Source organism: Balaenoptera acutorostrata, chromosome 1 (genome assembly GCF_949987535.1).
Source record: "Balaenoptera acutorostrata chromosome 1, mBalAcu1.1, whole genome shotgun sequence".
Classification (NCBI taxonomy): Eukaryota; Metazoa; Chordata; class Mammalia; order Artiodactyla; family Balaenopteridae; genus Balaenoptera; species Balaenoptera acutorostrata.
Genome location: NC_080064.1, coordinates 21,286,326 through 21,305,046, shown reverse-complemented (window position 1 = coordinate 21,305,046; position 18,721 = coordinate 21,286,326). Strand labels below are relative to the sequence as shown.

General features: G+C 49.8%; 2 protein-coding genes across 3 annotated transcripts; both read left to right on the top strand.

The window, feature by feature from the left end:
- The first annotated feature begins 268 nt into the window (after positions 1 to 268).
- On the top strand, positions 269 to 6,941 carry GPATCH3 (G-patch domain containing 3). The gene is made up of 7 exons (XM_007170473.3): positions 269 to 935; positions 2,210 to 2,628; positions 4,176 to 4,350; positions 4,685 to 4,744; positions 5,351 to 5,472; positions 5,581 to 5,708; positions 6,208 to 6,941. Exons 1-7 carry the CDS (start codon positions 503 to 505, stop codon positions 6,443 to 6,445), a joined length of 1,575 nt encoding a protein of 524 aa, XP_007170535.2. The 5' UTR covers positions 269 to 502; the 3' UTR covers positions 6,446 to 6,941.
- Positions 6,942 to 7,123: 182 nt separating this feature from the next.
- Positions 7,124 to 18,465, top strand: GPN2 (GPN-loop GTPase 2). 2 transcript variants are annotated; one of them, XM_007170471.2, is made up of 5 exons: positions 7,124 to 7,770; positions 8,356 to 8,512; positions 11,414 to 11,574; positions 16,467 to 16,597; positions 18,093 to 18,465. In XM_007170471.2, exons 1-5 carry the CDS (start codon positions 7,360 to 7,362, stop codon positions 18,163 to 18,165), a joined length of 933 nt encoding a protein of 310 aa, XP_007170533.2. In that variant the 5' UTR covers positions 7,124 to 7,359; the 3' UTR covers positions 18,166 to 18,465. The 2 variants fall into 2 exon arrangements, with proteins under 2 accessions (XP_007170533.2, XP_007170532.2); XM_007170470.2 differs by having other exon boundaries at positions 7,124 to 7,857.
- Positions 18,466 to 18,721: the final 256 nt, after the last annotated feature.

Here is an 18,721-nt window from a genome sequence, read left to right as displayed (position 1 = left end):
ACATTTCTTTGATGATTGAGATTGAGCATCTTTCATTGTTAATTGCGTGTGTTTCTCTTCTGTGAAGGGTCTTCGGCCCACTTTTCAATTGGATTATCTTTTTCTTACTGATTTGTGGGAGTTCACCAATATGTTTTGGTAGCATAAATGGATTTACGACTTAAAAGGCTCTAAACGGATAAAGAATTGCGATTAGGTTTGGGAGATATCCAACAGCTAAAAATCTTAAACACTGCCCCTCCCTCAGGCTTCTGATTTGATCCTCACTAGCGCCTTATGAAAGAGAGCCGTAACCCCACTTCTCAGGTCAGTTTTACCCATCACCACCGGCTTCTGTCTGCGGGAAAGGGACCTAACGACCTCCTTCCGTGCTTTCCCAGCTCTTGGTTCCACGTCCACAACCCCGGCGAACTAATCACCGGTTACGCAGTATTGCAGCACCTCAGCGCCCCTCGCAATATTCTCGCAAGTGTTGGTTCCAGCCGATCATGTGACACCCAAGATGGCGGCGTCCAGCGCGGCGGAGGAGGCGGCAGTTTACTTAATAGTGAGCGGTATCCCGGCGGAGTTGCGCTCAGCCCAGCTACGGAGCTACTTTAGCCAGTTCCGGGAACAGCGCGACTGTGGCTTCCTCTGTTTCCACTACCGGCATCGGCCTGAGCGGGCCCCTCCCCAGGCTGCTACCGACTCTATCCTAACTCCTATCCGCCAGGGTCTCGGCCAGACTTCACTCAACGATGCCCGCACTCTCTCCACTCAGGACTCTGCTCCCGCCCAGACCCGCACCTGCTGCTGCGTCATCTCGGTACGGGGGCCAACTCAAGCCCAGAGGTTTCTCCGTATGTACTCGGGCCGCCGGTGGCTGGATTCTCAGGGGACTTGGTTACCTGGTCGTTGTTTGATCCGCAGACTTCGGCTACCTACGGAGGCATCAGGTACGAGTAGGAGAGATAATAGACTGAGACTACTAGAGGCACTGGAACAGAGGCACCGGTCCGATTGTTGAGGATAAGTCAGGTCTCTCGTTAGGGCTCTTTAGGAGTTTATATCATTTCTGGACAAAGTTTCAGGCTCCACTCGCACGTTAGAAAAACTAGGGGGGGAAAAAAAAAAACAGAGGCCTATTCAGATGATCTTTCCAGTTTATTAAGTCTATTCCGAGACCCTTTTGATTTTGCACTGACAAAGAAGGGGAAAAAGGAAATCAGATATTGTCTTTGTTGCTCCCCGCCCAGTCCTCTGTTGGCAAGATGAAAATGAAGAGACAAACTCTTTTCTCTGGACAGCTCCCATTTTCATGGGAAATCACTTTGATAGGGAAACAGGAAGCACAGTGCAGGGCCCTCTAATTTATTCATTCAACATATCTAGCCTGTATTGCTAGACGTAGTGTGACTCTAGCTGGTATGCAGAGAACAGCTGGACACAGTCTGTACTTAGAATCCAGAGAGGAAGACAGATTTGTAAAAAGGTAAGTGTCACAGAGATGCCATTCTAATTGTTAACATTTACTGAGCACTTCCTGTGCACTTACTGGGCACCGTTCGAAGTCTTTCGTTTTCTTATTGACTCCTCACAACAATCCTATAAGGTAGGAGCTATTGTTACTCATTTTATAAGTGAGGAAACTGAAGAATACAGAAGTTGTGTTATATTACAAGGTGACAGAGTCACAATACTAACTGGGCATTTTGCTCCAGAGCCTGTGCTCTTTTAACACCAACTGCTGTGAGATTACAGAGGAGGGAGAAACCCATTTCCTATAGAAGGATTAGGAAATGTGGCTTTTCATTTGGATCTTGAAAGATAAACAGGAGTTGGTGGGAAAGAATGGTGTTCAAAGTAAATGACATTTGCAAAGACACAGAGATGTGAAAGCCCATGAAACTCTCAGGGCATGTTAAATTGTTTGATGTGATTGGAACACATGGTATGACGGTGTGCAGCGGGTGAGGGTTGGTGGCAGTTGAGAATCAAAAGGTTATCAGGAACCAGATCTGGAAGAAACTTGTGAGCTTAGCCTAGGTGATGAGAAATGGCATGAAATTACTAGGTGGTTCTGGTCAGGGAACAGAGGAAGGGACACTGGAAAAGTTTGAAAGGGAGAAACAGCATTAGGCTAAAGGATTTAAACCTTGAACAGTTTCTGGCTCAAGTGTTGCTGGAGACTTCTAGGTTTCAAGAGCTGTTCTTCTCCCTGCTTCCCAAGGTTTGGACTCCTTTCCCTTCAAGACCCGGAAGGAACTGCAGAGTCGGAAGGCTGAGAGTGAAGCCTTCACGCTGGCCGACCTGAGGCAACTGCCAGAGCTGAACCCACCGGTGCTGATGCCCAGTGGAAATGTGGGGACTCCCCTGCGGGTCTTTTTGGAGTTGATCCGGGCCTGCCGTCTACCCCCTCGGATCATCACCCAGCTGCAGCTCCAATTCCCCAAGACAGGTTCCTCCCGGCGCTACGGCAATGTGCCCTTCAAGTATGAGGACTCAGAGACTGTGGAGCAGGAAGAGCTTGTGTACACAGCCGAGGGTGAGGAAATACCCCAGGGAACCTGCTTGGCAGACGTACCAGCCAACCCCTGTGGAGAGCCAGAGGAAGAAGAGGAAGAGGAAGAAGAGTCACACTCAGATGACGTGAGTACAGAGAGCCACCTTGTCCTCGCTGGCAGCTTAGAGAGGCCAAGGCATTAACAGTACCACTCTTCAGTTGTGTATTACCAGAGTTCTAAACCTGGGGTCCTCAGGAGGCTTCCAAAGACTTTGAACTCCCTGACATTGAACGTAAAACTGCATTTGCACGTGCAGGTATATGTTTCTTTGGGAGAGGGGCCAGAGCTTTTATCAAAAGATTCTCAAAGGGGTCTTCTTTTCATTCCTTCAGAAGAAATGTAAGGAGGGTCCCTTTCATTGACGAAATCTACTGACCAAGAGACAAGATCACCTAAGGAAGCAGAGGCACAGCTGGGATGTGAACCGAGTCCCCTTCGCTGCTTGTCTAACTTCTGTGTGCTTTCATTATGTGGTTGAGAAGTCGCCTCTATTTTCTGACCTTGAGTCTGTGGATTGAACACTAGCCTCCACTCTAACATTATCAATGAAATAGACATTTCTTCTACCTCTTTCTCCAAACTTGGTTGTTCATCCATACAATCGGGAGAGGTGTGATTTGTTGGGAAACTTTTTTTTTTTTTAAATGCATACTCTGGGTAAGAAGTAATTGACCTGTGTCTTCAAAGTTCCCAGCTCAGAGTTGCTAACACATCTGGACCACATCCTTAGTGTGTGGTACTGTCCTGCCTTTTCTCCAGCACCTGCTCTGTAGCAGTGATTCCTGAGATCTCCTGGAGTTTAACTGGGGCAGGAGTCCCCAAGATTTCAAGCCAGGAGTCATTCTATCATTCCACAAGTCCAGTCAAGCAGTTGTAAACACAGGGGCTAGCGCAGGATTCCAAAGACATTCTAAGACTCATTTCCTTCCCTCAAAGAGCCTTCAAGCTCCCTGAAGAGAGAGAACCAGCATCTGGAAAGGGGATTGGTATGGTATGGGTTTGAACGCTGGCTCTGCCCCTCTCTTAGGCAAATCACTTTACTCCTCTAAATCGAGGTTTCCTCACCTGTAGAATGGGAATAATGGTGCTAACCTCACAGGGTTGTTGGGGTGATTAAAGGAGCTAAGGTATGTGAAGGGCCTGACACAGTAGACAATAGGTTTAGTTCTTGTCCCTTCTTTCTTTGTGACAGAATGTAGAAAGGCATAAACAGGGTGTATTGATTAGCAGTGAGAAATTCAGAGACCAGTGAGAGTGCTGTGGGCCTCATTGTGGGGGACCTCATGTGAGCTATAGAACTTGAGGAATGAGGAGGATTTAACCAAGTGAAGAGGAGGTGGTGGTGGCAGAGGAGGGCAGATATTCAGGCAGGGAGAACAACATGGCCAAAAGCGCAGGGATAAGAGTGAGTCAGGCTTGTGGCGGAAGGGGCCAAGTATGTTGAGAAACAGGGCATGGAGAGATGTTTTGGTCACAGCTTAGGGGCCAGAAAGTGCTGCTTCTCAGAGAAATTTGGAGGAAAGGGGCTGAGGTCCCATCTATGGGACCTCCTGTGCACTGAGCTGCCCTCCTCGTGGGCCTGAGGTCAGGAAGCTGGACGGGCAGGTCACCTCTCTCCCCACCTTCTCCCAGGACGACGACCGGGGTGAGGAGTGGGAGCGGCATGAAGCGCTGCATGAGGACGTGACCCGGCAGGAGCGGACCACTGAGCGGCTCTTTGAGGAGGAGATCGAGCTCAAGTGGGAGAAGGGCGGCTCAGGCCTGGTGTTCTACACTGACGCCCAATTCTGGCAGGAAGAGGAAGGAGGTAACACTGGCACCCGGGCAAGGGCAGGGGTGATCCCTGCTGCATTCGCTCAGGGTGCTCTGCTCCACACGGTGGGTTCCCTGGCAGTGAGCCCAACTAAAGGGCTAGGGAAGAGGCTTACGTTGGTCGTATATGAGAGACCAGCCATCCTTTCTAGGGTTGAGGGATCAGTGGAGTGGAGAGAAAATGCCCTCCTACAAATTCTGAATGACCCCCCTTCAGAGGAGAGATTTGAAGATAAAATCAAAAGCCCCAGGTTCTAGAAAGTCTAATTTAACTCTTGACAGAACTGAGAGTCCTTGGCTCACTCTGCTTGATGCTTTTCTATCTGCAGACTTTGATGAACAGACAGCCGATGACTGGGATGTGGATATGAGTGTGTACTACGATGCAGGTACTGGGCCAGAGGTTGCAGTACTGGGAGGTGGAATGGTGCCCTGGCCTTGCAGGGACACTTTACCAGACCTGCTTAGCAGAGGCTGAGACAGGGCACCAGTTCCCTTGGGGTAGCCCACTGAGAGGGTTCCTCTCTTAAAACATCGCTAGTTGAATGCATTAAGTGCTGGTTGTGGGCAGAGCCTTTTTCCTTTCTTTGTGGAGGAAGGACATGTGGCGACAGCCCTCAGGGAGCTCTGGTTCTGATGGGCAGACCCTAGTAGAGTGGGAGGGTCAGGAGTTCGGGCTCTGGTTAAGAATTTAGATTCTGGAGTCAGAAATGACCTAGGGTGGTTGGGGGGTGGGAAGGGAAGACCTGGGTCCTAATTCCGTCTCTCATTTTTTGGCTTTATGACTTTTCTGTACTTCAGTTTCCTCATCTGTAAGATGGGACAGCTGTGGTTCTTATTCTTGGCGAGCTCCCAGTCTAATGGGAGAAATAATAATACAGTAATAACACACCATAAAAATGAATATTTAAATCTTGTGAGGAGGGCCTAGAAACCTGATTTTCCCCCCTTCTGCTGAGAGAGACCCTTCCACAAATTGGGCTCTACTTCCTCAGATGGTGGAGACAAGGATGCCCGAGACTCTGTCCGAATTCGTCTGGAACGGAGACTCCGTGATGGCCAGGAGGCCGGCTCCGTGATCGGACACCAGATGGGCACCTTCGAGCGCCACACCAAGGTGAGCACTGTGCCAGCCCACTGACCCCCCTCTTTTCCTTCTTTATCCTCATTCCCTTCCCCGCCCCCACAGGAGCCCCATCTCGAGTCTTCTCCCTTCCCTCTGCAGGGCATTGGGCGGAAGGTGATGGAGCGGCAGGGCTGGGCCGAGGGCCAGGGCCTGGGCAGCGGGTGCTCAGGGGTGCCCGAGGCCCTGGATAGTGACGGCCAGCACCCCAGATGCAAGCGTGGATTGGGGTGAGTATGGGTGAGGGACTTCCCTGGGAGCCCAAGTGAGCCTTTCAGCTGTACCATCTTCCCTCTGGTTTTGGATTGGGTGCTAGAGACCCCTAGGGAATGAACTTCAGAACAGAATTAGAAGGAAAAAGTAGGTCTGGCGCTAATTTTTTCAAGACCGAGTCCTCAGGCTTGACAGGATCATTAATCTCCTGGGGGAGTCATTCCCCCAAGTCTGAGGAGTTTGGACTTGATGATTGCTATTAGAAAGTGACTGTAAGTCACAGAGTGGTGACAGTTGTTTTAAATTTCGTGTACTATTTAAAATGAAAGCAGTATGTGAGGCCTCTGGTTGCTGGCACTATCAATGGATGGATAAGGGGGCTGGAGAGCAAAGATCCAGATTTAAATGCTCAGTCTGGGACAAACCAGATATGTAGTAGCTATTACCCTGTCCTTTCTCAAGCCCTTTACTGCGGTGAGGTAGCAGCCTTCTCACTGAGAGCTCTTTTTGATCCAGGTACCATGGAGAGAAGCTCCAGCCATTTGGGCAACCGAAGAGGCCCCGTGGAACTGGCTTAGGGCTCATCTCCACCATCTACGATGAGCCCCTACCCCAGGACCAGGGGGAGTCGCTGCTCCGACGCCAGCCACCCACCAGCATGAAGTTTCGCACAGATATGGCTTTTGTGAGGGGTTCCAGCTGTGCCTCGGACAGCCCCTCAGAGCCTGCGTGGCAGGTTCAAGGGCTTCGTTAATCAGGATCACTCATAATTGCACAGTGGCAGCCCTCTGCCTGGCCTTATCTCCCATGGAAGCAGAAAGAACTCTGGGAGCAGCAGTCTGCGCGGCTTGTTCAGAACTTGCCTTCTGCCTGTCTACCTCAGGGGCATTTTTACAAAAAGCCCCCTATCCTCCCCTTTAATGATAGGGCTTAATGACTTGTCGTCGGTGGTCTCCTAACCCTAGTCCCTGTTTTGGCTTGCTCCTGTTGCCTCCCCCAGCACCTTGAAAACTGGATTGACTGAGGTTATCGTCACAACCTTCCTGGGGGCAAGGGGAGGGTGGGAGTGGGTTCAGCATGAAGCCCAGAAAGAGGGGAAAAGGGACATGGAAGAGGAGAGGATTTGTGGCTGGAAGAGACGGTCTTGGGGCGGGCCCTCCATCGCCTCTACCCTTAACTGGCTGGGACCGGGCAGCGGAGAGTCCGCTGCAGGTATCCCGGGTCTGCGACCTGACGAGAGAATAAAAAAGTTTACTACCGAATTTCTCTTTCTCTTTTAATTCGTTCGGGAGGAAGGTGGGGAAATCCCCAGAAAGGTAACCGCCCTCCCCCAGGCCCCCACGTCCGCCCCACGCACCGACGTCACCACGCCCTTCGGCGCCAAGCTGTGTCGTCACCGTATGGGCGGGACTTCCTCTCCCGGCCCTGCTGTTTCCGACGTCGTCCGGAAGTCGGGTGCTGGTCCCGTTAGTACCTGGCCATTTGGTCGCCTCACATCACGTGGGTCCCTGCTTTTCCTCCTTAGGCGACCCCCGGGCATCACCGCCGGCCCCCGACGAAGTGCACGTCGGGGATCCCGTTGCCCTTGGCTCTCGTCTCCGGTTTGACTCCTGCCCTGCTTCCCTGCCGAGCTTACCTGCTCCGCACGGGGCCGTGTGCCGGCTGCCCATGGCGGGGGCCGCTCCGACCACGGCCTTTGGGCAGGCGGTTATCGGCCCGCCGGGCTCGGGGAAGACCACGTACTGCCTGGGCATGAGTGAGTTCCTGCGCGCGCTGGGCCGGCGTGTGGCGGTGGTGAACCTGGACCCGGCCAATGAGGGGCTGCCGTACGAGTGCGCCGTGGACGTGGGCGAGCTGGTGGGGCTGGGCGACGTGATGGACGCGCTGCAGCTTGGGCCCAACGGCGGCCTGCTGTACTGCATGGAGTACCTGGAGGCCAACCTGGACTGGTTGCGTGCCAAGCTCGACCCCCTCCGCGGCCACTACTTCCTCTTCGACTGCCCTGGCCAAGTGGAGCTTTGCACGCACCACGGAGCCCTGCGCAGCATCTTCTCCCAGATGGCGCAGTGGGACCTCAGGGTGCGTCTGGGGATGGGCAGGCCCATTTTGCAGATGGAGGAACTGAGGGAGGAGAACAGATGCCACGCCCCCATGTCCCACAGCGAGGTAGGGGCCGAGACGCTTTGGAGTAAAACAGGTGTGAGTTCGAATCCTGGCTCTGCCACTGCCACTGATTCGCTGTGTGGTCCTGGGCAAGTCATTTTATCTCTCTGAACCTCAGTTTTCTCATCTGTAAAATGGGTGTGTCAGTACCCAATTTGGGATTATTGGGAGTATGGAAGGAGTTATGTGGAAAGTGGCATGGTAATTGTTGTTGTGACTTGTGGGCAAAAGAAAGTGAAAGAATAGAGTCAGATGCAGTGGGAATTGAACCAGTTGCCCACTGGGAGGCTCAGTGCAAGGCATCTTTTAGGAAAAGATGCCCCACATCTCCCGGGATAAGGAAATGACTGTGGCTATTAGAATGAAACAGAAGCAGGAAAAAACTAATGGGAAGACTTTCCCTTTGCCCTCAGAAGTCCCCAGTCTGATGGGGGAGACATAGGCCCTAATGTTCCCTGCCTCCCCAGGCCACTCTCACCCTGTCTCTTCCTTCCCTCCCAGCTGACTGCTGTCCACCTGGTGGATTCTCACTATTGCGCAGACCCTGCCAAGTTCATCTCGGTACTGTGTACCTCCCTGGCCACCATGCTGCATGTGGAGCTGCCCCATGTCAACCTCCTCTCCAAGATGGACCTCATTGAACACTATGGGAAGCTGGGTAAGAGATCCTGTTCTGACAGGCAAAAAGTAGGGGAGCGGCTGGGCTGGACTGAAGCAGAGATCTCAGCTGAAGGAAGCTGCTTCCAGGGACCATTCATGGCCTGGTGATAGTAGCCACAGTCAAGTCTGACCCCTGCCCATTTATTTTGTGCTGCTCTGTGCCAGATACTGTTCTGGGTTTTGGGGACAGGAGAGCTACAGATGGTGATATGTATTATGAAGGAATTAGAAGAAAGTGATGGGATAGTGAGTGGTTGGGAGTGAGGGGAGTGAACAGTACCATCTGAGCTGAGACCAGAATAGTGAGAAGGAGCCAGCCAAGGCAGAACTGTTCCTAGGCAGAGGGACCAATAGGGGTCCCTATTTCTCTAATCCTTAAGGAAAGAGTTTTGTTTGTTTGTTTGTTGGTGGGTTGGGTTTTTTTTTTTTTGCCATTTCACATGAACCACAATTTTTTTTTTTTTATTAACTTATTTTTTTGGCTGCGTTGGGTCTTCTTTGCTGCGCACGGGCTTTCTCTAGTTGCGGCGAGCAGAGGCTACTCTTTGTTGCGATGCACGGGTTTCTCATTGCAGTGGCTTCTGTTGTTGCAGAGCACAAGCTCTAGGCACGCGGGCTTCAGTAGTTGCAGCACACGGGCTCAGTAGTTGTGGCTCGCGGCTCTAGAGCACAGGCTCAGGAGTTGTGGCACACGGGCTTAGTTGCTCTGCGGCATGTGGGATCTTCCCGGATCAGGGATCGAACCCATGTCCCCTGCATTGGCAGGCGGATTCTTAACCACTGCGCCACCAGGGAAGTCCCGGGAAAGAGCTTTTTGTGTTCAAGGAAAAGGGGATGGGGAGTAAAGAGAGCCCAGGGTAGCTGAGATAGTGCCCAGGGGAAGGGTGGTAGGAAACGAGGTCAGAGAGGTGGGCAGGGGATAGAACCTGTACTGTTGAAACACAGAGGAAAGCCATTGATGAATATGAAGCAAGGGAACACTATGAACTAAAAAGGCCCTTCTGGCTACTTTGTGAATTGAAAGGGGTAAGAATGAAAACAGAGATCCTGTAGGAGGTGTTTGCAGCAGCCCAGGCAGTGGTAGTGGGAATGGAGAGAAGTAGATAGATTCAAAACTTACTCATGTGGAGACAGAGGAATTAAGGATGACTCTCAGGTTTCTGACTGAACCAGTGGACAGATAAAGGTGCCGTTTGTCAAGGTGGGAAAGACTGAGAGAGAAGCAGGCTGGCATGAGGCAGGGACGTTGCCTAGGAGTCTATGGCCAACATTTTTTTTCCTGCAAAATTAGTGCCCTGCTGACTGGGGCATTAGTTCCCTAAATAGCATCTTCAGCCACAAAGGAACCTAGAGAAGAATAGCTGAAATGACCAGCAGTGAGCAGGAAGGGAAGTTGTGGGGAGAGTGAAGTGTCAGGGCCTTGTCCAGGGAGGGTGACTGGCTGCCGGTTGGGACATGAAAGGATGGGGATAAAAAGCCCCATTTTATCTATGTCCAGATTTGTGTCTTCCCAAGCCTGTCTCCCCCTTCACAGCCTACAGCCCAGATGGCTACATGCTGGTCCTCTACATTTCTAGCTCTGACTCTTGTCAGTCATCCTCACAAGAGACTGAGGTACAAACCAGATCAGGCAATTGAGGCCCAGAGACATTACATGAATAGCCCAAGGTCAGTCACTCATCTAGCCTGTTAACTGAGATAAAATTTAAACCAAGTGTACCTGGCTGCAGTTTCTGCATTCTCAGTGAGAAACGTACCTGTCAGGCAATCCAAGAAGTTTGTTGGAATGCCCAGCACTTTCTTCCTTGCAGGCACAGGGGTGTCAGTTTCTAAATAGGGCTGATAAGAACGCAGGAAGCAGAGCTCAGGGAGTGAGTCAGTCGATCCCAATAGCCTGATTCCCTCGGCTCACTTTGGGACAGACCTGCTGAGTAGCCCAGCTGCTTGAGTCTTCCAAGCAGAAATGGACAGTGCAGAGAGGCCCACTTTCCTTCTCTTAGTGCGAAGTTTGTATTCACAGAACTGAGTCAGGGACCTCTGAGTCATCTAGTCTAATCTTCTCATTTTACACTAAGAAGGAACTGACCTGGAAAGGGAAAGTGATTTTCCCAAGAGGCCATCCTGCTAGATAGAGGCGCTAGATAGTGCGCCGGGTCCTGGGAGCTCTGCCTGGCTATGAGCTTTTTTTTTTTTTTTTTTTTTTTTTTTTTTTTTTTTTTTTTTTTAATTTTATAGCTACTTTATTTATTTATTTCTTTATTTTTGGCTGTGTTGGGTCTTCAGTTCGTGCGAGGGCTTTCTCTAGTTACGGCAAGTGGGGGCCACTCTTCATCGCGGTGCAGGGACCGCTCTTCATCGCGGTGGCTATGAGCTTTTTGAGGCAGGGACCAAACACTATTATTGGTACATGTTCTACCTTACTACCACTGATCAAGCACTTCTCTGAACCAGACACTGGGGTTTATAGCACTTAATCCTCACAGTAGCCCCATGAGGTGGGTAACTGCCCATAGAGCTAGTAAATGGCAGAGCCAACAAGTGAAATCAAGTATTTTCTTCTTAGTAAGTTCATTTCACTGCCTCAGCAAATGTTTGTTGAATGAATGAATGAATGAGTGAGTGAGTGAGTGAATGAAGGCAAAGGAAGAAGGAAAAAAATACGGTCCCTGTCCTCAAGTCTTTAGCCTGATGCCAGCTGCTCCGGAACACCAATTTCTCTTCTTTTTCTTTTCTTTTTAGTTAAAGTATAGTTGATATACAATGTTGTATTAAGTTCTGCTGTACAGCAGAGTGACTCAGTTATACATATATATATATTCTTTTTTTATATTTTTTTCCATTATGGTTTATTATAGGATATTGACTATCGTTCCCTGTGCTAACCAGTTTCTCTTCTTAGCCTTCAACCTGGACTACTACACAGAGGTCCTGGACCTCTCCTACCTGCTTGACCACCTGGCTTCTGATCCTTTCTTCCGCCACTACCGTCAGCTCAATGAGAAGCTGGTGCAGCTCATCGAAGACTACAGCCTAGTCTCCTTCATCCCTCTCAACATCCAGGTACAGACACACCTCATTGTATTGCACTTTGCTTTATCGTGCTTCACAGATACTGCATTTTTTTTTTTTTTTTTTTTTTACCAGTTATAGGCTTGTGGCGACCCTGCCTTGAACCAAGTACATGTTCCAACAGCATTTGCTCACTTTATGTCTCTATGTTACATTTTGATAATTCTCACAATATTTCAAACTTTTTCATTGTTATTATATTTGTTATGATGATCTATGATCCGTGATCTTTGATGTTACTATTATAATTGTTTGGGGCACCATCGACTGCACCCATATAAGACGGCGAACTTGGGAATTCCCTGACGGTCCAGTGGGTAGGACTCTGTGCTTTCACTGCTGAGGGCACAGGTTTGATTCCTGGTTAGGGAACTAAGATCCCGCAAGCCGCATGGCGTGGCCAAAAAAAAAAAAAAAAAAGATGGCGAACTTAATCCACAAATGTTGTGTGTGTTTTGACTGCTCCACTGAGTAGCTGTTCCCCCATCTCTCCCTCTCCTCCAGCCTCCTTATTCCCTAAAGCACAACAATGTGGAAATTAGGCCAATTAATAACCCTACAACGGCCTCTAAGTGTTCATGTGAAAGGAAGAGCTTCACATCTCTCACTTTTTTTTTTTTTTTTTTGGCCACGCAGCATGCAGGATTTTAGTTCCCCAACCAGGGGTCGAACCCATGCCCCATGCAGTGGAAGCACAGAGTCTTAACCACTGGACCGCCAGGGAAGTCCCATGCCTCTCACTTTAAAAGCTAGAAATGATTAAGCTTAGTGAGGAAGGCATGTTGAAAAGCCGAGATAGGCCAAAAGCTAGGCCTCTTGTGCCAAACAGTTAGCCAAGGTGTGAATGCAAAGGAAAAGTTCTTGAAGAAAATGAAAAGTGCTACTCCAGTGAACACAGGAATGATAAGAAAGCAAAACAGCCTTATTGCTGATACGGAGAAAGTTTTAGTGATCTTTATAGATCAAACCAGCCACAGCATGTCCTTAAGCCAAAGCCTAGTTTAGAGCAAGGCCCTAACTCTCTTCAGTTCTATGAAGGCTGAAAGACATGAGGAAGCTGCAGAAGAAAAGTTTGAAGCTAGCAGAGGTTGGTTCATGAGGTTTAAGAAAAGAAGCCATCCCCATAGCATAAAAGTGCAAAGTGAAGCAGCAAGTGCTGATGTAGAAGCTGCAGCAAATTATCCAGAAGATCTAGCTAAGATAATTAATGAAGGTGGCTACACTGGGAATTCCCTGGCGGTCCAGAGGTTAGGACTCTGCACTCACTGCTGAGGGCCCGGGGTTCAATCCCTGGTTGGGGAACTAAGATCCCACAAGCGGCCGGTGTGGCCAAAAAAAAAAAGGTGGCTATACTAAACAACAGATTCTCAATGTAGACAAAACAGCCTTATACTGGAAAAAGATGCCATCTAGGACTTTCATAGCTAGAGAGAAGTCAGTGCCTGGCTTCAAGGCTTCAAAGGATAGGCTGACTCTCTCTTTAGGGGCTCATGCATCTGGTGACTTTAAGTTGAAGCCAGTGCTCATTTACCATTCCGAAAATCCTAGGGCCCTTAAGAATTCTGTTAAATCTACTCTGCCTGTGCTCTATAGATGGAACAGCAAAGCCTGGATGACAGTACATCTGTTTACAACATAGTTTAGTAAATATTTTAAGCCCACTGTTGAGACCTGCTGCTCAGAAAAAAAGATTCTTTTCAAAACATTACTGCTGGGACTTCCCTGGTGGCGCAGTGGTTAAGAATCCGCCTGCCAATGCAGGGGACACGGGTTCGAACCCTGGTCCGGGAAGATCCCACATGCCGCGGATCAACTAAGCCCGTGCGCCACAGCTACTGAGCCTGCACTCTAGAGCCCGTGAGCCACAACTACTGAGCCCACGAGCCACAACTACTGAAGCCCACATGCCTAGAGCCCGTGCTCCGCAACAAGAGAAGCCACCGCAATGAGAAGCCCGTGCACCGCAACAAAGAGAAGCCCCCGTTCGCCGCAACTAGAGAAAGCCCACGCGCAGCAACGAAGACCCAACGCAGCCAAAAATAAATTAATTAATTAATTAAAAAAAAAATCAAAACGTTACTGTTCATTGACAATGCACCTGGTCATCTAAGAGCTCTGATAGAGATGTTGTTTTCATGCCTGCTAACACAACACCCATTCTGCAGCCCATGGATCAAGGAGTCATTTTGACTTTCAAGTCTTAGTATTTAAGAAATACATTTCTTAAGGCTGTAGCTACCATAGATAGTGATTCCTCTCATGGATCTGGGCGAAGTAAATTGAAAACCTTCTGGAAAGGAGTCACCATTCTAGATGCCATTAAGAACATTCATGATTCATGGGAAGGGGTCAAAATATCAGTATTAACAGGAGTTTGGAAGAAGTTGCGTCCAACCCTCGTGGATGACTTTGAGGACTTCAAGACTTCAGTGGAGGAAGTAACTGCAGATGTGGTGGAAATAGCAAGAGAACTAGAATTAGAAGTGGAGCCTAAAGACGACACTGAATTGCTGCAGTCTCATAATACAACTTTACGGATAAGGAGTTGCTTCTTATGAATGAGTAAAGAAAGTGGTTTCTTGAGATGGAATCTACTCCTGGTGAGGATGCTGTGAAGATTGTTGAAATGGCAACAAAGGATTTAGAATATTATGTAAACTTAGTTGATATAGTAGCAGCAGGATTTGAGAGGATTGACTCCAATTTTGAAAGAAGTTCTACTGTGGGTAAAATGCTATCAAACAGCATTGCATGTTACAGAGAAATCGTTCGTGAAAGGAAGAGTCAGTTGATGCAGCAAACTTCATTGTTGTCTTTAAGAAATTGCCACAGCAACACCACCCTGATCAGTCAGCAGCTATCACCACAGAGGTAAGACCCTCAACCAGCAAAAAGATTACAACTCACTGAAGGCTCAGATGATGGTCAGCATTTTTTAGCAATAAAATACTTTTTTTTTTTTTTTTTGGGTATGTTGGGTCTCCATTGCTGCACACGGGCTTTCTCTGGTTGTGGCAAGCGGGAGCTACTCTTTGTGGCGGTGCGCAGGATTCTCATTGCAGTGGCTTCTCTTGTTGCGGAGCACGGGCTCTAGGGGCCCGGGCTCAGTAGTTGTGGCACACGGGCTTAGTTGCTCCACAGCATGTGGGATCTTCCTGGACCAGGGCTCGAACCCGTGTCCCCTGCATTGGCAGGTGGATTCTTAACCACTGCGCCACCAGGGAAGTCCCAGCAATAAAGTACTTTTAAATTAAGGTATGTACATTGTTTTTTTGGACATAATGCTATTGACTATATGCTTAATAGACTACAGTATAGTGTAAACATGACTTTTGTATGCACTGGGAAACCAAAAAATTTGTGTGACTCACTTTATCATGAAATTTGCTTTACCTTGGTGCTCTGGAACCCAACCCGCAGTATCTCCGAGGTGTGCCTGTACTGGGCACTAAGAAGCCTCATCCCTTGGCTATTGGCTCTGCAGTGCCTGGGAGCACACCAGGCTACGTGTCCAGGAGGCTTTGAGGCCTCAAACAATGGTCTTTGTCCTGGGTCCAACTGTCATTCAGTCTCCTTGGTTTCGAGACCAGTGGTGGCCAGGATTCCAGTAAAGAGGGTAGACCAAATTTTGGCCCTATCTGTTCTGTTTTTTTGTTTTTTAATTTATTTTATTTTAATTTATTTATTTTTGGCTGTGTTGGCTCTTCGCTGCTGTGCACGGGCATTCTTTAGTTGCGGCGAGCGGGGGCTACTCTTCGTTGCAGAGCACGAGCTCTAGGCGTGCGGGATTCAGTAGTTGTGGCACATGGCCTTCAGTAGTTGTGGCTCACGGGCTCTAGAGCGCAGCCTCAGTAGTCGTGGCGCACGGGCTTATTTGCTCCATGGCATGTGGGATCTTCCCGGACCAGGCATTGAACCCGTGTCCCCTGCATTGGCAGGCAGATTCTTAACCACTGTGCCACCAGGGAAGCCCCCCTGTTCTGTTTTGCTGGGTTCTCTCTACACGTGTTCCCTCCTCAGTGTGAAAAAGGGTGAGTTCAGAAAGTTATCAGCAAGGGACTTGACCAAGGCCAGGGACAAGTCTTTCAGCCTCCTTCAAGATGGGCAACTGCCTGTTGACTTTGCAAAGTAGTACCCAACCATTGTGTCTCTCACCTTGCACCCTACAAAGGTAACCTGGGAGACAAAGGTGCATGTTAGATTCCTTTCTGCTGGGGGTGAACTTAAGGGAACTTGTTTCTTCTCTGTTTAATGCCACACTTTTCTCCTCTAAAACGAGGAGGTGAAACCTATAATATTAATCATACAATTACCACTTATTGAAGGCTTTCTGTGCTAGGCATTGTGCTGAGGACTGTACATGCATTATTTTGATCTCTCTTTCCCATAATGTGCCGTAGGGACCATTCTTACCAGTTTTATGTGGACGAACAAATAAGTTACATGCATATTTATTGGGTGCCTACCGTTAGATAAGTTCTGTGCCAGGCACTGGGGGTGCCAGGCACTGGGGATGCCTGGACAAACAAGTTCCCGACCTCAAGGGGTGCACAGTCAAGTAGGAGAGGCAGATGAGTTAATAACTTGCCAATAGTTAGTAAGATGGTAAGGATCATAGCTACAGTGAGGATAAACCCAGGGGACTGCGGCTGTGCGTAGAGGAGCTTATCTGTTCTAATTTGGGTGGGTTTGTAGTCAGGAAAGATGAGGTGTAGCCGGGCCTCTGGGGACACGTAGAAGTACTCCAGGCCAAGGGAGCCGCATGGACAGAGGCTTCATGAGGCAAGATCAAGGGGGGTGTTTGGAGACTGCGATCGGTTTGGTACAACCTCAATTCCACATACCTCTCTTTCACTCAGAGCTGTTTCTCTCCTCCCTGCCAGGACAAGGAGAGTATCCAGCGGGTCCTGAAGGCTGTGGATAAAGCCAATGGCTACTGCTTTGGGGTCCAGGAGCAGCGGAGCCTGGAGGCCGTGATGTCTGCCGCGGTGGGAGCTGACTTCCACTTCTCCTCGTATCCTTGCTCGCTAGCCTCCGCCACAGCCAAGAGCAGGAGGCCAGGGGCTCAGGAATGGCCATGTCTGCCCTTGCAGATGACTGATTTCATGTTGGCCAGTGGGCTCCCTGGTAACTGGTCCCTTGGAAGGCTTCAGGGTTGTTTGTACCTGAGGACAAGGGAGGCTATTGATCAGAAGGAGCAACAAATACAGAGGCCCAGACATGAAGGAGCACTGGGCGCTTAGGAGAGGTGCGAGGGGCTCGGTTTGCCTGGTGTCTTGAGTGTGAAGGGGAAAGGGAGATGCAGTGGGAAGGGGAGGTAGGCGATGGAGGAGTGTGGACTTCGGCCGTGGGTGGCCAGTGGGAACCAGCATACTGTTGTTGAGCGGAGCATGATGCAATCAGATGTACGTTCTTGAAAAGCACCTCCAAGTGTGGAAAATGCATTTAAGGGATGTGATTGGGAGCAGGAGAGTTTTTACAGTCTCCAGGTGAGCTCAGATGCAACATTACCAGTGAGAATAGCAAAAAGGGTGTGGACTGGAAAAATATGAAGGAGACAGACAGCCAGAGCTGGTGGCCAGGTGGTTACGGGATAGAAGGAGGTGGAGCAGAAGTTAGACGCCCAGGTTTCTGGTTTAGTCAGTGGTAGGGGGCGGTTATGGTCACTGAGGCAAGGAAAGGAAGAGGAGAGGGCAGGTGTGTCATGTGGGTGGCAGGGATGGGAACTGGCAGCTGAGCTGTGTTTGAGGGGGCCGTGGGATGTACTGGAACTCAGTCTCCCTGGTTGTAGAATCTCAGGTTGTGACGCTGGAGTCCTCTAGTATAAGAGCCTTGGTGGCCAACCTAGCCATAGTCCGCCCCCAGCCCCAGGCCTCAGGTCGGCCAGCCTCACACAGCTCCATGGGCAGTGTCGTGGTCTTTTCCTGTGTGACTCTGATTGATGTCCTTCCTGCCCCACTTTCCTGCTATTCCAGAGAGAGCTAGGAGGCACCCTATAGCCCAAGCAGAAAGTTGTTGTTTTCTTTGAGCTCCCTTGAGTTCCCTCCTTTAGCTAAAGCAGAGAAGTCACAGAGAAGTCATTTGTTGAGCACCTACTGTGTGCTGGCTGCCATGCTGGGCGCTTTATATTCGTTGTCTCATTTGGTCCTCACAACTCTGTATTACAGATGAGAAAAAGGAAGTGGCAGAATCGGGGTTTAACCCCACGGCCTGGCTCCAGAGCACGTGCCACAACACAGAGCTGGAGGGTTAGTGCTCTCTGCTCCTCTGCTCCTCAGCAGTGTGGGCAAGAGAGGCAAACAGAGGAGCATTTGGGTCTGGTTACTTTGAGGGACTCCTCAGACCCAATTGTTCCCTGTTGCCTGAAGCTCTAATTATGAGGAAGGGAGTGGGATGGGAGGAACCTCCAGACGCAGCTAGAGGGCACACATCACAGAGGTCAGGTCCTGCCCAGACCAGTTCTCCATCCTTGCCTATGCTATCAGCCTTGACAAGCCCTCCTCCATCAGCACCCTGGGCCTGCAGGAGAAGTACCTGGCACCCTCAGAGCAGTCAGTGGAGCAGGAGGCCATGCAGCTATAGCAACAAGCTGAGCTCTGGAGAACAAGACACACGACCCAGCGCTGGGGAGAGTGGCGGCTCTCAGTAAGCAGCAGACAGCTCAGTGGGCTGCAGATCCAAGGGCAGCGCTTCCGGCCAGAGCTGGGAGACTGGCGAGGGGATACTCAGCCTTGCGGAGGACTTCTGGCCAAAAGCCACACATGTGGCCAAGCAGAGCACCAATCACAGCCTCATGATCTCTGGGCGCTGCCACCAGGGATTCAGCACTGGTCCCACTCGGGCTGTGATGGAATGTGCTACAATACAAGAGTTTATCTTCTACTTTTTGTGGCTTCCAAACTTTCTTCAACCATCCAGGCCGAGTGAGTTGGGAATATGGGAATGTCACCTTTCCTCAGAAGAGTCCTATTTCTTCATACTGTAGGGCAGTGTTTCCCCCAAAGCACGGGATCGTACTAGAGGGTTGGCTCTCAGTCCTCAGTTATGCTCTTTGGTTAATCTTCAGTTTTAACAGTGAACCTCAAGCTTGAGGTCTCACAGACAACACTTCCTAGCAGATCTTGTAATGTTTTATTTT